General features: G+C 39.6%; 1 protein-coding gene across 1 annotated transcript in view; it reads right to left on the reverse strand.

Moving 5' to 3' along the window:
* Window positions 1-548: 548 nt before the first annotated feature.
* LOC101849717 (guanine nucleotide-binding protein-like 1) overlaps window positions 549-18,139 on the reverse strand; it is a 24,793-nt gene continuing 7,202 nt past the window's right edge. Inside the window, exons 6-13 of the mRNA XM_005104898.2 lie at window positions 16,946-17,168; window positions 15,841-15,930; window positions 10,428-10,646; window positions 8,456-8,508; window positions 4,126-4,251; window positions 2,424-2,601; window positions 1,423-1,563; window positions 549-870 (exon numbers count right to left, since the gene is read on the reverse strand). Of these exons, the coding sequence (XP_005104955.1) occupies window positions 647-870; window positions 1,423-1,563; window positions 2,424-2,601; window positions 4,126-4,251; window positions 8,456-8,508; window positions 10,428-10,646; window positions 15,841-15,930; window positions 16,946-17,168 (1,254 nt within the window). The 3' untranslated portion in view covers window positions 549-646. The remainder of the gene's footprint in view (window positions 871-1,422; window positions 1,564-2,423; window positions 2,602-4,125; window positions 4,252-8,455; window positions 8,509-10,427; window positions 10,647-15,840; window positions 15,931-16,945; window positions 17,169-18,139) is intronic.

The raw sequence follows: 18,139 nt of genomic DNA on the forward strand, positions 1-18,139 counted from the left end.
ACAGCTTTGTGTGTGCTGAGAGGGTGGTTGGTGGGTGCTCTGGTGTGGTTTACTGGTTTACTCCTCCTTTTATTTGTATGTTACTATCTAGTAATACCTCTAATCTTTGGCACTCATATGACATAACTGTGTTGTGAGTGCTGTAAAACTTACTTTTTTTTTATAGTAGAGGGTTTTACGGCGCTCGCAACAGCATAAGGTCATATGAGCGTCAAGAGGTGGATGTCAACAGAGAAGTCTTTACAGGGAATCAGACTTATTCTGCTCACCTCTCTAGCTTCAACAGCACAAAGTCTGTTTCGACTATCAAGGCACCCCTAATACTTACTAAAACTAACAGTGTGTTGAATATGCAAAGGCACTGGTTAGATATTTTTCTGCTCCATATCTATCGTCCTTTTATCCCCTCCTTCTTTTCTTTGTACGTTACCCAGTAGGCCTACTATATAGTAACACCTCTAATCTCCAGCACTTACAATACGGTACCTATTTGTGTTGAAAAAGTACCGTAAAAATTTTTCAAAAACGAAAAAAAAAACAATACCTCGTTTTCATATGGTGATATCTATATTTACATTACATTTTTACATGATTTGGACATTGGCAAAACATTAAAAACTATTTTGATTTCAACATTGAGCAAAAGTCAAACATCCTTGTCACTGTGTGCACTCTCCTCCTCCTCCTCCTCCTCCTCCTCTTCCTCCTCTTTTTCCTCCTTTTCCTCCTCCTGATGTTCCTCCTCTTCGTCTTCTTCGCCCACCTCATTCTCCTCCACACTGTCTTCCCCCGGAGTACATTGATGACTCCGGGCTCCACGGACGAGGAGTTTGGCCAGGTCCTGTGTCTCTGGATCTTGCAACAAGCCGTCTGTTAGAAAAAATTGTGAGAATATTAGTAAAACTTTCTACTAGGGCATCTTTTGATAACAATGGTTTGAATTAAACTGAGATTCACTGGCACAATGTCATTTAGCACCTGCAAAAAAAAAGCGAAATCTGATTTTTTAAACAATTCAAATAGAATCAGGAAAAAAAGCAAGATCTGATTTTTTTAAATAACTCGAATAGAATCAGGAAAAAAAGCAAGATCTGATTTTTTAAATAACTCAAATAGAATCAGGAAAAAAAGCAAGATCTGATTTTTTAAAATAACTCAAATAGAATCAGAAAAAGAGCAAAATCTGACACAACTTTCAATTACCGTTACTTAGCATCAAGAAAAAAACAAGATCTGATCAAATGCCCATCATTTTGTATCATGACAAAAAGTATTAGGCCGCAAACAAAAAAAAGGAGGGGAAGCAAAAACAAAAAATTGTACCAATAGACCAACGATCTACTCAGAATATTTGAAGTTGAATAAATAAGAGTACCAATACAAAAACACAATTTTATTATGGTCATTTAGTGCATCACTTACCTAACATGTCAGTGTAGGAAGGTGGTCGGAAGGAGAGACAAAGCTGACCTTCCACGGCAAGCCGGAGGATTTTGTTGGCAGCGCGGTAGACGTCGGGTCTGCCTGCCTTCGACGTCCTGAAGCCGTTTTTCAAAGCCCAGGCTGTGGGGGGCAAAAGAAAACTTTACAGTGAGAGAGTGGACCTCTTAGTTTTTTAGTTTTAGTAGAGTTTTTACGGTGCTTGCAACTGCATACGGCCATATGACCGCCATGGGGTGGATGTCAACAGAGAAGTCCAAACGGGGAATCGGGCCTACTCTGCACACCTCTCTAGCTTCAAAAACCCAAAGTCTGCGTCGACTATCAAGGCCCCCCGGAAATAACAGGTCACAAGAGAGTGACAAACATACAAAAGAAGTAGAGGAAAAATTACGATAGTAAGGATTAGGAAAGAAAAAGCAGCATTTCCCCGTTTGCAGCTCAGGCACAGTATGAGCATGACATTGATGAATCAGCCCATTGAAAATTCTACTGAGCATAAGAACAAGTCAATATCCCCCTTTGGGGATGGCCTAGAGACACTTGAGTCAGTGGCACTGCTCCGGGGGGTTGGTAGATCTCTGTGTTGAACTACATTCCTCTTGAGAGTAATAGTTAGCAAGGTACCATATTATACTGGGGTGTTTTTCGTGCGCTACTTGAATTCAAAATTCTTTTCTAATTTTAAAGAAATCTGTGAATTTGCATTTCATGTATCTCTCAAAACCAAAAAAAAACTCGGCTAAACCAAAGAAAATCAGGCTGTCCTGCAGATTTTGGTTCAAGCAGACTCCGCCATATTTTTAAACCACTAAGATTAAAAGTCCTCCAGCCCAACATATTCCCCACTAGTAGGGTGGAACTCATGTGGGGAATTATGCATACGTAAAGCGAAATTCATACATAACAAAAAGATTTTCGCAGTACACCGATTACGCTATGTGCGCGCTGAAGTGTATGATGATATATGATATCCCACTTACAATCACAAATGTCCATGGCGGACCAGATGTAGCGGCTGGTGTTCTTGTCGCGTTTCTTCGGCGAGGAGTTTGGCGGGGTCAGCGAGAGGAGAGCTGGCAGGTCAAGTCTCTTGGCCAGGTACGCCACCACGGAGTACGGCTCTCGCACCTGGGCCACCGGGAAGATTCCTGCCACAACCTGAAATGGACATTTTTGTTAACCCTATCCGTACATCGTATTTTACTATCGTATCCATGCGATGTGGGGAACTCTGTGCCACCACTTAACCCTATCCGTACATCGTGTTTTACTATCGTATCCATGCGACGTGGGGAACTCTGTGCCACTACTTTCAAAAGAGGAAATTTACTCATTAATCCAATCCTTGCGCTTTGCACAGTAGTCTGTCAAAATGATTTTTTGAGAAATACTGAAAGTTTCAAAGAGACCTTCGTACTAGAAGTATTCTAAAATGTGAAAAATACAAATACAACCCAGGGGGTACAAAATGACCACAGGGCGTACGGATAGGGTTAATGTACGGTACATGTTTTTACATCTCTATAGAGACTCAACAAGATGTCAGTTTGTAAACTTTAAATTAATCATTGTAGAGCTCACAGCATGTTGTAGAGCATTGATAAGCGCTATATAAATGCAATTATTATTAGTAATATAAATATAAACTAATGTGTCACGCTGCGGTGGAACCAGGGCCTCGTCAATTTTTGGGCATATGAGGTTATGGTATCATCTTAAAACCTGTCTATATGCCTTCTTTTGGTAGAACAAATTATCCATCTATGTTGAATGGAAGTCAAGATATTTGCGATTGAATGAGGAGCGGGTTGCCCGGTATGTGAGGTAAAATTAGCAAAAAAATGGCCGCCAAAGTTTGGGAACTTCCAAAGCTTTAGTGTTGTTGGAAACTGGAAATTTACATTTTGTGTGCCTTTAAAGAACATTTTTCGGTAACATCCAAACAGAAATGCGTTTATAAAAGGATGTAAAAGGTTTTGAGCCAAAAAAAAAAAAAAGAAATTTTTTTAAAAATTGCCCAATGCCCAGAAAAATGCTTGTTTCTTCGATTTCATTGTTTTGCCGAGCGCCTGAATTGACCATGATGCCTCACATATATATATATATGTATGTATGTATGTATGTATGTGCTCACACACACCTTACATATCCTCACGACTCACGGTCATAGAGCAATCCTGTTTAATTCTTGTTGTTATATCATTGTTGATGTATTGTTAGTCTGTCTCCGTTGTTTTATGCACCCCGCATAATTTAGCAAAATTTGATCATTTTTTTGCATAATTCCTGATTATTTTCCTTTATCATTCTTTGTTAAAATTAACAGAATTGCGTAATTTCACATTTTTGGGCTCAGTTTGCATATTTTCATAATTTTTCTTGGATAAAACGACGTAGAAAGATTAGTGCACACAAAGGGGGCTGTGTCGCAAGTCTCTACACCACACCCAATTTGGGTTAATTAATTAGCTGTCCCTGTTGTTTTTTGCCAGAAAAATTATGCAATTATGCAAACTGAGCCCAAAAATGTGAAATTATGCGATTCTGTTGTTTTTTTAAACCAAGAATGATAAGGGAAAATAATCAGAAATTATGCAAAAAATGATCAAATTTTGCTAAATTATATAATTATGCGGGATGCATAAAACCAGGGGGACAGATTTATAGCAAACACGTGCTCACCTGCAGGGACTTGGGCACCATAGAAGGGAACACCAAACCTGGGCAATCACAGAGCTTGACCGTCGGGCAGAGGAAGATCGTCTGGAGGTGTTTGGTGTGGCCCGGAGTCTGGGACACTGACACAACCTGGATGGGGAGGGGGAGGGGGGGGGGGGGGGGGGAGGAAAGATAGAAAGATATCACTTCACTTCATGTTTTTTTTAAAGTTTTAGTACAGTACAAGTTTTACAGCACTTGAGAGTAAGGAAGTAAGTTTATTCAGTGTTTAAGGTCATTGGCCCATGTCACATCATAAAAAACACTCATCTGTTATCAATATCACTTCATGTTTTTTATAAAAATTTTAGTACAAGTTTTACAGCACTTGAAAGTAAGTAAGTTTATTCCATGTATAAGGCCACTGGCCCACATCCCATCATATAAAGCACTCATTTGTTAAAGAAAGTTTCCATAATGAAAAAGTACAGGTTGTGCACATATCTCTTATCGTGGGTCAAAAATTGCATATTTCTGTCACCGGGCCGAGTCAGGCTGGGGGGGAATTAATAAATTCCTTTGATGGACAGTAAAAAATAAAGTGAAATTCATGTTCAATTCCACGAGAGTTACACCTTTAACATAAGGGTTTACACCACTTGCAACACAATCAAGTCATATCAGCTGCTCAGTGTAAGATTTTGTCACACACCACTTTTCCAAATGGCGTACGGTGGAGTCTTATATTTAGCTGTTGAAATAAGTGCCCAAGATTAGAGGCGTTACTATCACTTTTGCCTTCACATCAATGCTGGATCTGTATTTCAACACAGACAACCAACATTTTCTAGTTCTGTAAATGCCTGTCCCCGTCATTTTATGCAAAAAAAATTTTGAAATTATGCAAACTGAGCCCAATAATGTGAAATTATGCGATTCTGTTAATTTTAACAAAGAATGATAAAGGAAAATAATCAGAAATTATGAAAAAAAGGATCAAATTTTGCTATATTATGCGGGGTGCATAAAACCACGGGGACAGAAATGCACTTGACGACAGCTATTGGTGAGCCGTTACCGGTCAACCCTTCTGATGTGAAAATGCTGTAACAACGTTAAAACGAGATAAAAGTGCCAGTAAAATCAGGTCAGAATCTACGGATGTTGTCATTGTACAGTGGAACTCGGATTTAACGAGCTCGGATTCAACGAGATGAGACAGATTCCCCGTTTTTTTTCTTCTTTAAAATCAATAAGAGTCTCTCGGATTCAACGAGCACTTAAATCAGCGAGCTCGGATTCAACGAGGTCGCTGCCAGGGTGAACTGCCCCCACAGACGTGGCTTTGCTCATTTTTCTCCCACAACGAACTTTATCTATTCCTAGAAACCATTCATTGCACCTGCATCGTGAACCAGTATTTACTTAGCCGATTGCATGCCACCAATCAGCGGCCTTTTTAAATACCAACACTTACGCACGTGTCTACTCTGGCGTGTGTCGGGGTCGGATGGGCGGCTTGCACACATGTGGCTGTGTCAACTGTGTGTGTGTGTGCACTAGCGGTCCGGGCGTTGAACATCGCATAATAATAATATAATATACAAACGCGTCACAGTCTTTTTTTCCCTTCGGCAACTGATCATTATTACAATAATAAGCTAGTCTTGACGTAGATCTACATAATGAATTGTACGCTAGTCTATGGAATCAAAAGTTGTCGTATGATAGGCTCTACACAGCAACTCAACTTTTTGGTCAACAATCGAGATGACACAGGCGTGTGTATTTGAACAAATCGGTCTTTTTTTTCCACAGCTTATACTATGTAGGCATTTCAGGCACTACTTATGACTTCTCTTGTACATTACTTGCTCAGTGCTTGTACATGTAATTTATCTACACAAAACCTAGTGTTTGCTATAACGAACACTCGGATTCAACGAGATTTTAGGTCAGGCCCGACGACCTCGTTGAATCCGAGTTCCACTGTATATGCATTCAAATGATAGAGGATTTAGTAACAAATGATTCCGTGATGAAACACACACACTACCTGTCAGGCTCGCAACTAAAAGGTAGTGGGAGGGAATTTGACACTGGACCCACCAACCGTCCTAACCGCTGAAAGGGAAAATTTGAGGAAGAATAGGGCAGATAGCCGTTCCCACAACAATGTTGAAGGAGAAAGGGATCCAAATCCAAGGACGAGAGGGGAAACACAGCCACCTGTGCGGACCAGTCCGACGGATCTCCAACCAGATTATGATGGAGACTATAAGCAGCAGACAGACTCGGGTGGATCCTGAAGAGGGGGGTGGGGGAGCAGAGATGGACATGTTCCGACTGCAGTGACCCCAACACAGTGGACAAGTAAGACAAGTAAGTAAGACATGAGCACTACGTGACCTCGGCAGTCTAGTGAAGTGTCTGTTGGGCTCGCAACTAAAAGGTAGTGGGGTTTGAATCTCGTCAGGGGCCCGACATTGTGCCCTTGAGCCTTGAGAAAGGAACTTTACATGAATTTTCCTCTCTTCACTCAGACGGGAAAGGGTACCTAACTATAGGCAGTGAAAGATCTTGTCAGCTTGTCAGCGTTTGAGTTGGCTGCTTACATTGAAAGCTTCCCAGGAAGCCGAGAATGTTTTAGGGTATGGTGTCGGTGGCCTAGTGGTTAGGCTCTCGGACTCGCAACCGTAAGGTCGTGGGTTCGAATCCCGTCAGGGACCCGACGTTGTGTCCTTGGGAAAGGCACTTTGCACAAATTTTCCTCACTTCACCCAGGTGGAAATGGGTACCCAGCTATAGACAGTGAAAGATCTTGTCAGTTTGATAGTGTTTGAGCACGTGAAATCCGCAGCTTGCACTGTATGCTTCCGCGGAAGCTGAGAATGTTTCTGAGTGTTCTCAGAGAGTCTGCTGGGGTAATAATAGTTGTAAAGCGCATAGAGCAAGCTCTTGAGCATGGATATCCGCTATATAAATGCAATTATTATTATTATTATTATTATCATTATTAACTCTTTATCTAGGTACCAGAAACTAAATTTTCAAACTAGCTGTATGCCAAATTTATATGTTCCATTTGAAAGGCCTATATCCACTGAGCATTTTGGTACCATTCTTTAACCTCTCCGTCAATTTTTAAGAAAATTGTAGTTGTTCAAAATTTGATCAAATTTGTTAAAGTCAGTCACTGGCTGCAACCCCATGTTTGACAGACAATAAAAAAAGTACCAAGTGCATTAAACATCACCACATTAACAGAGTACAATCGCTATAACAAATATATGGAGCCTAATTTTTTTCAAGACTGTGAGATCTTTACAAATCAGTATTTTTCGCCTCAAACACGATGATCTGTCGTTATTTCGACAAAAACACCGAGCGTTGACCCGGCGGCGCGCACTGGCCCCCGCGGCAACGAGTCGGCTCTATACTGTAGTGTACCCCGTGTGCGGGGTCACATGCTTTCTGAGTCTCGCGAAAGGATTGATGTAAAATAATTCCAAGTTAATAATTTTATTCTAATAGAAAATGAACTGATCTTTTAATAGATACCAGTTATAAGTCGGTATTATACATATTTTTTGTAAAAAGGGATCTTTAAACATTTTGACGGTATTTTTAAAAGCTTTCTATAAAGACGGCAAAGGCTAAACTTATATCACGGGAAAGCCCGTTTAAAGCTCTACAGTTCTCCGCCAATGAAAAGAAGAAAGTTAATCATCCCTCGTTCCGCGAAGCATTTGAATGAACGCGTGTCAATTTTTCAATCTGCCGACCTCGCATTCCGACCGCGAGGGGCTTCGCTTTCGTCGGCGATTCTCCAGCTCCTAATAATCGGACATATAAACAACTTACACCATTGTAACAAGGAAAAGCTTAACTTTTTCAAGGTGTACGGCATTTGGTGTTTTATATCGAAAGAGCAAAGAAACAGCGATCGGAATTACCCCGATTTTACCGATACCACGCGGTCGGAAGGCCGCGAGTGCTCGCGAGGCCGTGTTTACGCTACCTACTTTATCTCCACAGCCCTTTTTTGGTGCAAAATCTAAAAATGACAAAAGCGTCACTAAATGAGTCATAAAATCGAAACTAGCATACCTATTTTTAGAGTTCTTCTTCTATTGAAAGAACTTCCAGTATAAGAGACCTGTTTTCGGCCATTGCGGAAAAGTAATTTGATGTCAAAGTCGTCGTAAAGGAATGTGCCAGAGTCAGCGGCTCACCAGCAGAGAGGTTCCCACCGCAAGCCACCGGGAGCGGCTTGCCGGGGATAAAGATTTAAACTCATACATTTAGAAAGTTCTTTACTTCGAACTTGACTGACAATCTCACATGCACATACCTTTCTTTTGACTAGAGCGTTGAGCACTGAAGACTTCCCAACATTTGGGTACCCTGCAACACAAGTTGTTCTTCATTCAATGTCATTTATACTGATTTAAGGGGAAGTTTTCTTCCCAAGCTACCTCACACATCTAACTAACTGCCTCTACTCCTCAAGACAACAATTAAAACAGACATGCAGCTATTACAGAATGGCATCATGCAGAAGAGTTAACGCTCAGATGCTACTGGATCGCTAACAACAACAATAACAACAATGTCACTTATCTATTATAAAATCACAATCATTATCATCGTAATAGTAATTTTAAATAAATGTCATTTACATTGCACACTTCCATTAACTCATTCACTACGTATTATTTTTGGCTTGAGGACGAATTTTTTTCGGGAAGGCGAAATGAGATGATGACTAACGCGCTGTTCACAGGTCTTGGGGGCCATAAATTCAAATAAATATCAACATATTATATACCAACATTTTCAGTATGATTTGTAGAATATATCTGTTTTGTTTATTTGAGTATTTTTCAACTTTGGTTCCTGTAAGAGGCGATTATGCAACACAATTGTGATTGGCTGCCGATAAAATTTGAAAACAAAAAATTTATAACCTCAGATGAAACTCAAAAAATATGTTTGCACCTAGTCAAATTATACATCAAAATAACCATAACTGTATATAGAACAGGAAAATATTGAAAAATGAGCAGTTATTTACATACATTCCATAATATTTGTACATTTGGATCATAACCTCCAATATTGAAACAAAAAAAAATTAAATAATTTTGAAAAAAAGGATCCCAAACAGAAAAAAAACACTCGTATCTTATATGGAATTATTCAGAATTGCATTTGGAATAAACCTATACATGTCTTGGGTGGTACTTTTTGAGTAAATTCACCAAAAAGTAGTGATTTGGGGGAGAAAAAAAATATTTTTACTATTTAGATCTAGGCCTAGATCTAGCACTCAAAAATATTGATTTCTCAATTACAGTGCACTGGCAATTTGAGTCCAGTAGTATCAATATTATAAAGAAAGAGTCCTACACTTCTTTAGTGAGCAAAATAATGATACATTTTGTTGTGTAAAAGTACTAAGACTGGTGTCTGGGCTATAATTTGGGCTTCGCCATAAAACAATGTTGCATAAACTTTGAAATCGTGTTTCAAAACTGAATCAAAACTTCCGATTTTCGGTGGAAACGCTTGACCCGAAAGTCAACTTTATATTATGACCTTTATTTTAACATGAATATGTGGATTGGAATAGAAACCAAGCTCAAATTGAATGTCGGTTCTCGAGCCGCTGGGGGCGGCTTAGCGTACTGACAGCACTTTAGCCGCGCCGCCCCCCACGGCTCGGCGTAGCGAATGAGTTAAGAAAGTGCTCAATACATTTTACAATATACACTAACATTTTCCAAAAACAAAACAGGCAGCTTAAAGCTTGTCTCGTAAGGAGAGACACTTTAGGGGAAAACCCTTTTACATACTTCAGGGGAGTTGAACTGAGCTAAATTTTTACATGGTCATGAATGCTATAGGTAAGTTTGTTAAATTTTAGTTAGAGTTTTACAGCACTTGCAACACAATAAGGTCATATAAGTGCCGAAGAATAGATGTGTTACAAGAGAGTAACATACTCAAAAAAGGAGGAGGAGGGATAAGGACGATAGATGTTTGATATAGGAAAGAAGGAGCGAACCGCACCTGAGCACCCGCCAACCACTAACACACTATGAGGTAATGATGATAAATATTTTCAAAATTACACAATCTATATAATTTTAAAAGCGACAGGCAAATGGAGATAAAATAAGAAACCACTGAGGTCGCGATAACTTCCCCGCTAAGGAATCAAATCAAAGTGAAGTTATATATCAATTAAACCTACTAATTGGCGCTCATATGACCTTATGCAGTTGCAAGCGCCGTAAAACCTCTACTAAAACAAAACCTACCGATACAGCCAATGGTCAAGACGCCATCTTTGTACTGTGGAGTGGCAGATGGAGTACCGCTCAACGATTGCCTCTCATTACAGGCTTCTTCACGACTATCGGAGGCCTGAGAACTTTGCACATCTCCCTCAGGACTTCCGTCACCGTCGCAGGGATCTTTCAGGGTGGATGGCGGTGGGTTCGAATCCTCCAACATCTCTTCCCAGCCAGAGAGGTCAACTAAAAACCCCCCCCAAAAAAATAAATAAATAAATAAGATGGAAACCAACAGTTTGTTTCAGCAGGATAGTTTTAGTTTAGTTTTAGTAAGAGTTTTACGGCACTTGCAGCACAATAAGGTCACATAAGTGCCGAAGAATAGATTACGTGTTACAAGAGAGTAACATACACACAAAAAAGAAGGAGGGGAGATAAGGACTATAGATCATGTTTGATGGGAAAGAAGGAGCAAACCACACCAGAGCACCCGCGAACCACCCACTGAGCAGGATACAGATGGACCTGCTCTACTAATGACCACCTGTCTAAGTGTAAGACAACCACTTGAAAGAACAAACACTTCCCACATCCTCCATCACATTTTTTCTACATCACCATAACATAATGACCCCTGAGACCTATGAGCCCATGTTCTGAAGAACCGTACACGTTCTGAACTGCTATTAATTAAGACTGAGAAGATAATGTATTAGATGCACTTTAATAAGAAAACATGTGAAACATTTTTATTTTATTTATTTATTCATTTTTTAAACATTTTTTTTTTAAATTTTCTTTTTCATTTATTTTATTTCATTTTAATTTTTTTGTGCGTGTGGAATATATATTAATGTGGCCTAGGCTCACCAAAACTCTACCTCCAGCTGTCCACGAGGACATTTGAGTCTCGTGCCGTGGCGGTAATGTCACCCCCAGCTGTGCCCTTGCTCAGACAACAAGAGATCTCCATGTTTTAGAAAAGTTTTACAGCACTTGCAAAACACAAATAGGCTAGATAATAAATTAAAGTATTGAAGATTAGAGGTGGTACTAGAGAGTACCACACATAGAAAGGAAGGAGAAGAGATAAGGATGATAGATGTTTGATATGAAAGAAGGGAGCAAACCACACCAGAGCACCCGCAGTGATCGCCATGATGAATCCCAGGATGTGTGTAAACAAATAATAATAATAATAAGGGTGACCTTATTTAGGCCACATATGGCCTAAATAAGCTAAACCCCCCTCCTTTACCTTATTTAGGCCACAGGTGGCCTAAATAAGCTAAACCCCCCTCCCTTACCTTATTTAGGCCACACCTGTGGCCTAAATAAGCTAAACCCCCCTCCCTTACCTTATTTAGGCCACACTTTTATACACAGTCACAGAAATATTCCTTTTGTGCTTATTGAGGTACAGTGCAGAGTGATTTTACCTGCAAGGATAATTGGACAAAATGGGCAGAATCTTTATTGCTAATGGTCATATTTAGACAAATCCTATATCATTGTCTTTTTTTTTCTTAACTGCTCATGGTTATTAAAGAGTAAGCCAACTAGGTAGTAATTTCGGATTCCTAATACTAATATTATGGGCATTCTTAAAATTTTTTAACTTGTTTTTAGCGCTTTTCTCAACGTAAAACGGATTCCGTAAAAAAACAATGACCATATCTTTCTTTTTCAAAGTATTGTGCATATATTTGTGTGAAACTATATATTCTATGCTTTCATGTACATGAAAAAAGCTAATAAAGGCAAGCAAAATGTTCTTCAGAGACATAGATCTAGTAGTAGGCCCACTGAATTTTTTTTTTATAAACCGGGAAAGATGACCAGAAAATAACAAAATTATTTTATGATCTTCACTTGCAATTTTTTTGATAAATTACAGTCTACCTCATTGTCTTTTTTTTCCATCATTTTTCTTCACTATTCTTGACAACTGGCATGTATTGTTTTCAGTTATTATCAAGAAAGTGGATAGGCGGACTACGGGGTCTATCTAGCCAAAAGGATAGGTGGACCCCGGGGTCTACCTAACAAAATGCTAGGATTTAGGATGTGAACCCCGGAGTGAGCGGAGTGAAATAAGTAGTAGATCTAGGTTTAACTAAGGATCGGTGGACCCCGGGGTCAACATAGTGAAATAAGTAGATCTCAGTTTATTTTATAGTAGGACTGGCGGAGCCCGTGGTCAACGTAGTGAAATTATAAGTAGATATAGGTTTAATTAAGGATTGGTGGACCCCGGGGTCAATGTAGTGAAATCAGTAGATCTAGGTTTAATTAAGGATTGGTGGACCCTGGGGTCAATGTAGTGAAATAAGTACATGTAGATCTAGGTTTAATTTTAAGGATTGGTGGACCCTGGAGTCAACGTAGTGAAATAGGTAGGTTTAAGGTGGACCCCAGGGTCTACCTAACGAAATGCTAGTTAGGTTTTTAGAATAGGTGGAACCTGCGGGGTCACCGTAGTAAAATAAGTAGGTTTAATCTAGGTTTCCCGGGGGTCCACCAATCCTTAATTAAACCTTCTTATTCCTCTACGGCTATGGTGATTCCGGGGTCCACCAATCCTTTTAAAATTAACCCTACTTATTTCACTACGCTGACCCCGGGGTCCACCTATCTTTAAAGAAATACTTATTTCAATACGGTGACCCCGGGGTCCACCTGTCCTAAAACCTAGTATTTCGCTAGGTAGACCCCGGGGTCCACCTTAAACCTGCTTATTTATCACTACGTTGACCCCGGGGTCCACCAATCCTTACTTAAACCAAACCTTATTTCACTACGGTGACTCGGGGGTTTACATCCTAAAACCTAGTATTTCGCTTTGCAGACCCAGGAGTCCACCTATCCTCTTCAGGACTAAACTATTATCAATTTGCAATTTTCATTGATTAGCTTTTTTTTTTTTTATATTGAATCAGAGACTCGCTTTCTAAAAAGTCCACTGCTAATGTTATTCTTTTCAAAGAAAATGGCACAATTTGATTTTATGACATGTTGAAAAAAGAGAGTTTTAAAAATATCCCGAAAACAATATAAAATGATGATATAGATCTCTCTCTCTCTCTCTCTCTCTCTCTCTCTCTCTCTCTCTCTCTCTCTCTCTCTCTCTCTCTCTCTCTCTCTCTCTCTCTCTCTCTCTCTCTATCTATCTATCTATCTATCTATATATATATATATATATATATATATATATATATATATATATATGTGTGTGTGTGTGTGTGTGTGTGTGTGTGTATTTTATTATATGTATACTAAAAGACTGAGCAGAGGCTTACAATGTAAATTCTCTGCTCTACAAGTAGAGAAAATCTTAAGTTTGCGCAAAACAGATTTTAGAAAAAAAGTTGGATCTAATTATTCTAATAAAAGTAAAAGTGATTGTTATGCTGAGATTTGTTATTATTAACTCTGGAAATACAGTTACTTGCTGAATCTAAAAGTAACTAGAACTGTGCAATTCGTTTTATTTCAATTCCAAAGCCCAAAGGCATAGCAATAATAAGTTAGATCTAGATCTAGCAGTTGTAGGCTCTCTGGCTACTTCTAGCATAGGCCTGCTACTACTGATTCTAGACAGGGAATCTAGATCTTGCTATCGCCTGCACTATTAAAGTCAAATATATGGTAAAATTTTAAAAAACTGAATTTTTTGTCAGTCAGTAAATCCCAATTGCCATAGCCGCACGTATTAATAGTTGAATAATGCGATACCGAAGCAACACATTATCACAGTGTGCAGGGGAGAGCGAGGTGCTCGGTCGATTCGGTGGTTCGGCTTTTGTAGATCTATGCATTTTTTACGGAAAGCCCTATTACCTGGCCTATTACTAGATCTATTAGTGTTGTGAAAACTTCAACCTCTACAGCTCAGGCGTCAAAAGATGCTGGAAAATAATAATACGTCCTGAAGTTTCATAATTTATTTTTATACAGAATAACACAGTACACAGCCAGTAGTTTTTATTTCACCGAGTTATAAAAATGGCCTTCGTATAAAAATAGCTTGTTTTCAGAAGCAAATTTTAATAGTTCTAGTTCTACCGAATCGATTTTCAGGCGAATTCAACCATTTTGATGATCTTTGTTTTCCTTTTAAATAGATGTAGATCTAGGCCTGTCGGATGTGGCAGTGTGATTAACACTGAGTTGTTTAGATCTAGATCTAGACCCATCAAAACACGAGGCTTCGTGGCCGATCACAAAAGTCTACGGGGCTTATCGAGGCCGATTCGCCCTGCTGCGAGCACGTTCACTAAACTGCCTATAGATAGAATCTACTACCAAATATTCTCTACACGATCTTTGCTACTACTACTACTAGGCCTACTAGCCTACATGTACTACTACGAGACAGTAAGAGAGCGTGTCACTCAGACAAAGATAGTGTAACTTTGACTCAGCCACGTAGTGTACACACTTTTTATACCCCAAATTTAACCCGGAAGTCCATTCGGAGGATTTGACCTTTTCACTTGACCAAAGTGTGCCAAAATGGTAGCCTAGCTTTTGCCCCTCCATGAAGGAAAAATCTGGCCCTCATTCAAACCATTGGGATTGAGCAAAATTTTGCGTATTGTGCTTTGTTCTTTACAATATTCATTATGGTTATGATTTATAAGTTGTACACTGAGACAAAACCGTACTAAATGAGAAAGGTGCACCATTATGAAAGTGGAACGAACTCAGTTGCCTGAAAAGGGTAGTTTGAGCATGTGTGGCCTAAATAAGCTAAACCCCCCTCCCTTACCTTATTTAGGCCATATGTGGCCTAAATAAGCACTCCCTAATAATAATGAAGATCACTTCTATAGCGCCCACTCCCGTGTAAACACAGCTCTAGGTGCTTTACATAAAAGCATGTACGAACAATGTTCACGCACGCGACACACACACGCACACACACACATACAGACACGCAAACACACACTCACATAACACACACACGTGTGCACACACATGTACGCCAAACACACACACACACACATCTACTTGCTTATCACACACGCATGCTTACACATCGTCACGAAATGAGCACATATATAATAAAACAATATACACAATGCAATTCACAAAATACATAACATGAATCTACTGATATAAAAATGATGTCATTAAAAAACTTCCATGGAGCACCCTCCAACTGTCATTTCACATATATTTGACTCGAAAAGTGTATCGCTCCATTTTTTGTAGCCACAAACCATGTTATTCGCAACCATAATTACAACTGATGACACTATATAACATATGTGTACAAAGATTACTCTACATAAAATTCTGACAAATCCTGGTGGTAGATATTAAGAAGGAAATTACACTTTTCAACACTATTCTAGACATCAATATTCATGCACATATAGAGTCGGACACAGACGGACAAAATAAAACCATGCAATGTTCTTCTCACACTGACCTTTGTCCTTCACAATGCCCTGACAAACAGACAAGAGCTCAGCCGGACCAACTGGTGTGTATTTCCCTTGGAATGGATGTTTGTATAAACCTGAAAAAAAAGTTTTTAAAAAACAAGATCAAAATACAGTCAAACTAACTCGAACGGTTAATTTTCCAAGACAATCACCTTGTACAAGCAACCATTTCCCACTTCACCCCTTGCATTTTTTATTTTATTATTATAGTTACACCAGCCAAGACGTTGAACTGTCTAAAACAACCACTTTTCTTCCAAAAGAACAGATGGCTGCTGTGGACAATTTTGACTAGTTTTGTCCCCCTTACATAGAAGTGTGGAAGTGTATGCACAGAATATAATGGGGATTTGACTTAGACATCTCTGAAGAGTTTGTACGTCACAGGACCAATGATATGACAGCAGCAATGAAAGAATGAAAAAGAGAAGAAAGTGAAAGACAGAGAGGACGAATGGAGGGGAAAGGCAGAGACAGAGAGAGAGAGAGAGAGAGAGAGAGAGAGAGAGAGAGAGAGGAGATAAAGAGAGAGAGAGAGAGAGAGAGGGAGAGAGAGGAGATAGAGAGAGAGAGGGAGAGAGAAAGAGGAGATAGAGAGAGAGATAAAGAGGAGAGAGAGAGAGAGGGAGGGAGGGAAAGAGAAAGAGGAGATAGAGAGAGAGAGAGAGAGAGAGAGCGGGAGAGAGAAAGAGGAGATAGAGAGAGGAGATAGAGAGAGAGAGAGAGAGAGAGAGAGAGAGAAATATTTTTAACAAATAATGCAACGCATTCTGCCAGTAACTCCAGTGTATGTCTCTTCACTTTTTTATAAAGGATCATAAGAAAAAAAGGATCATAGCAATTTACCCTTAGACGGACCGTAGTGGAAAAGGATCATAGCAATTTACCCTTAGAAGGATAATAAGAAAAAAGGACCATAGTGGAAACGGATCATAGCAATTTACACGGAAAAGGATAATAAGAAAAAAGGATCATAGTGGAAACGGATCATAGCAATTTACCTTCAGAAGGATCATAAGAAAAAAGGATCATATCAATTTGTCTTTAGAAGAATCATACTCATAGTGGAAACGGATCAAAGCAATTTACCTTTAGAGGGATCAAAATTGGAGAGAACCTCAGCCTGCGGGACATCTCTCGGGAAGGATGAGAAAAACACGACCGGCACGCCAGGAAAGCGTGCTTGGATGTAACGTTTCCAGGCCACGGCAAGGGCTGTGGGAACAAAGTCGATCTTGTTCAGAATTATCACCACTTGTTTGTGGAGCTCTTCTGTGACGTAGGACACAAGACTCGGGGAGACATGGAGAACCTGCGGAGACATTGACAGAAACATAAATTGGGTAACAGTGACCGGTTTTTGGTTCTGAGAGATGGAAAAAAATCTGGAATTTTATTTTCTTGACGTTTATCCCCACATTCGCTTCAACTTTCTTTAGTTCAAGCAGAATTCACTGTACCTCTTCGTTTTTGTATTGGTGAACTCAAAATTTCTTCCTTTAGTACTCTAAAAAAACCTTTGTACACAGACGTGGTAAAATGTGGCTCCCCTTGAGAGAAAGCTCTGTGGCAGTCTCTCAGAGTTGAAGCGGACTGCACAGTTTGTGCGCGACATCGGACTGACTGTCTAGGAGTGTCATCGAGAACGAGGAAGAAGAAGAAGAAACTCTAAAAAAGTTTAACTGGCGTCAACAGGTACCCATGTCTACTCCTATATTTATGGGAAAGTCCCACTGGCAAGTCTAATTTCCTTCTAGTCATCCAATACTTCGGCAAGTCCTGTCTGTCAGCTGGGATGTTGCATCCCTCTCATCCAATGCCAGCCCTGACAGGCAGGGTCGAAGTTACCTGCTTCCTAAACCATTAAAATTATCTCGCTACAGGTATAAAATGTTTACAATAAAGAACTACATTTTAAATATTTTTTGAGTATTTTTTTAGCTTTAAGTAAAAGTTTTAAAGCACTTGCAACATAAAAAAGGTCATACAAGTGCTGAAGTTCAGAGCTGTCATTGGAGTCAGAGAGTAACAAAGAAAAGAAAGAGGAGAGATAAAGAAAATAAATGTTTGACATGAAAGAAGGAGTACACCATACCAGAGCACCCACCAACAACCCACACATTTAAAAGGTACACACACACTCTTGGTAAATTGAAGGAGAAGGGGATCCAAAGAGGAGAAAGGAAACACAGCCATCTGCGTGGACCAGTCCGACGGATCTCCAACCAGATCATGATGGAGACTATAAGCAGACAGACTCTGGGATGGATCCTGAAGAGGGGG

The sequence above is a fragment of the Aplysia californica genome, unplaced genomic scaffold (assembly GCF_000002075.1).
Source record: "Aplysia californica isolate F4 #8 unplaced genomic scaffold, AplCal3.0 scaffold00441, whole genome shotgun sequence".
NCBI lineage: Eukaryota > Metazoa > Mollusca > Gastropoda > Aplysiida > Aplysiidae > Aplysia > Aplysia californica.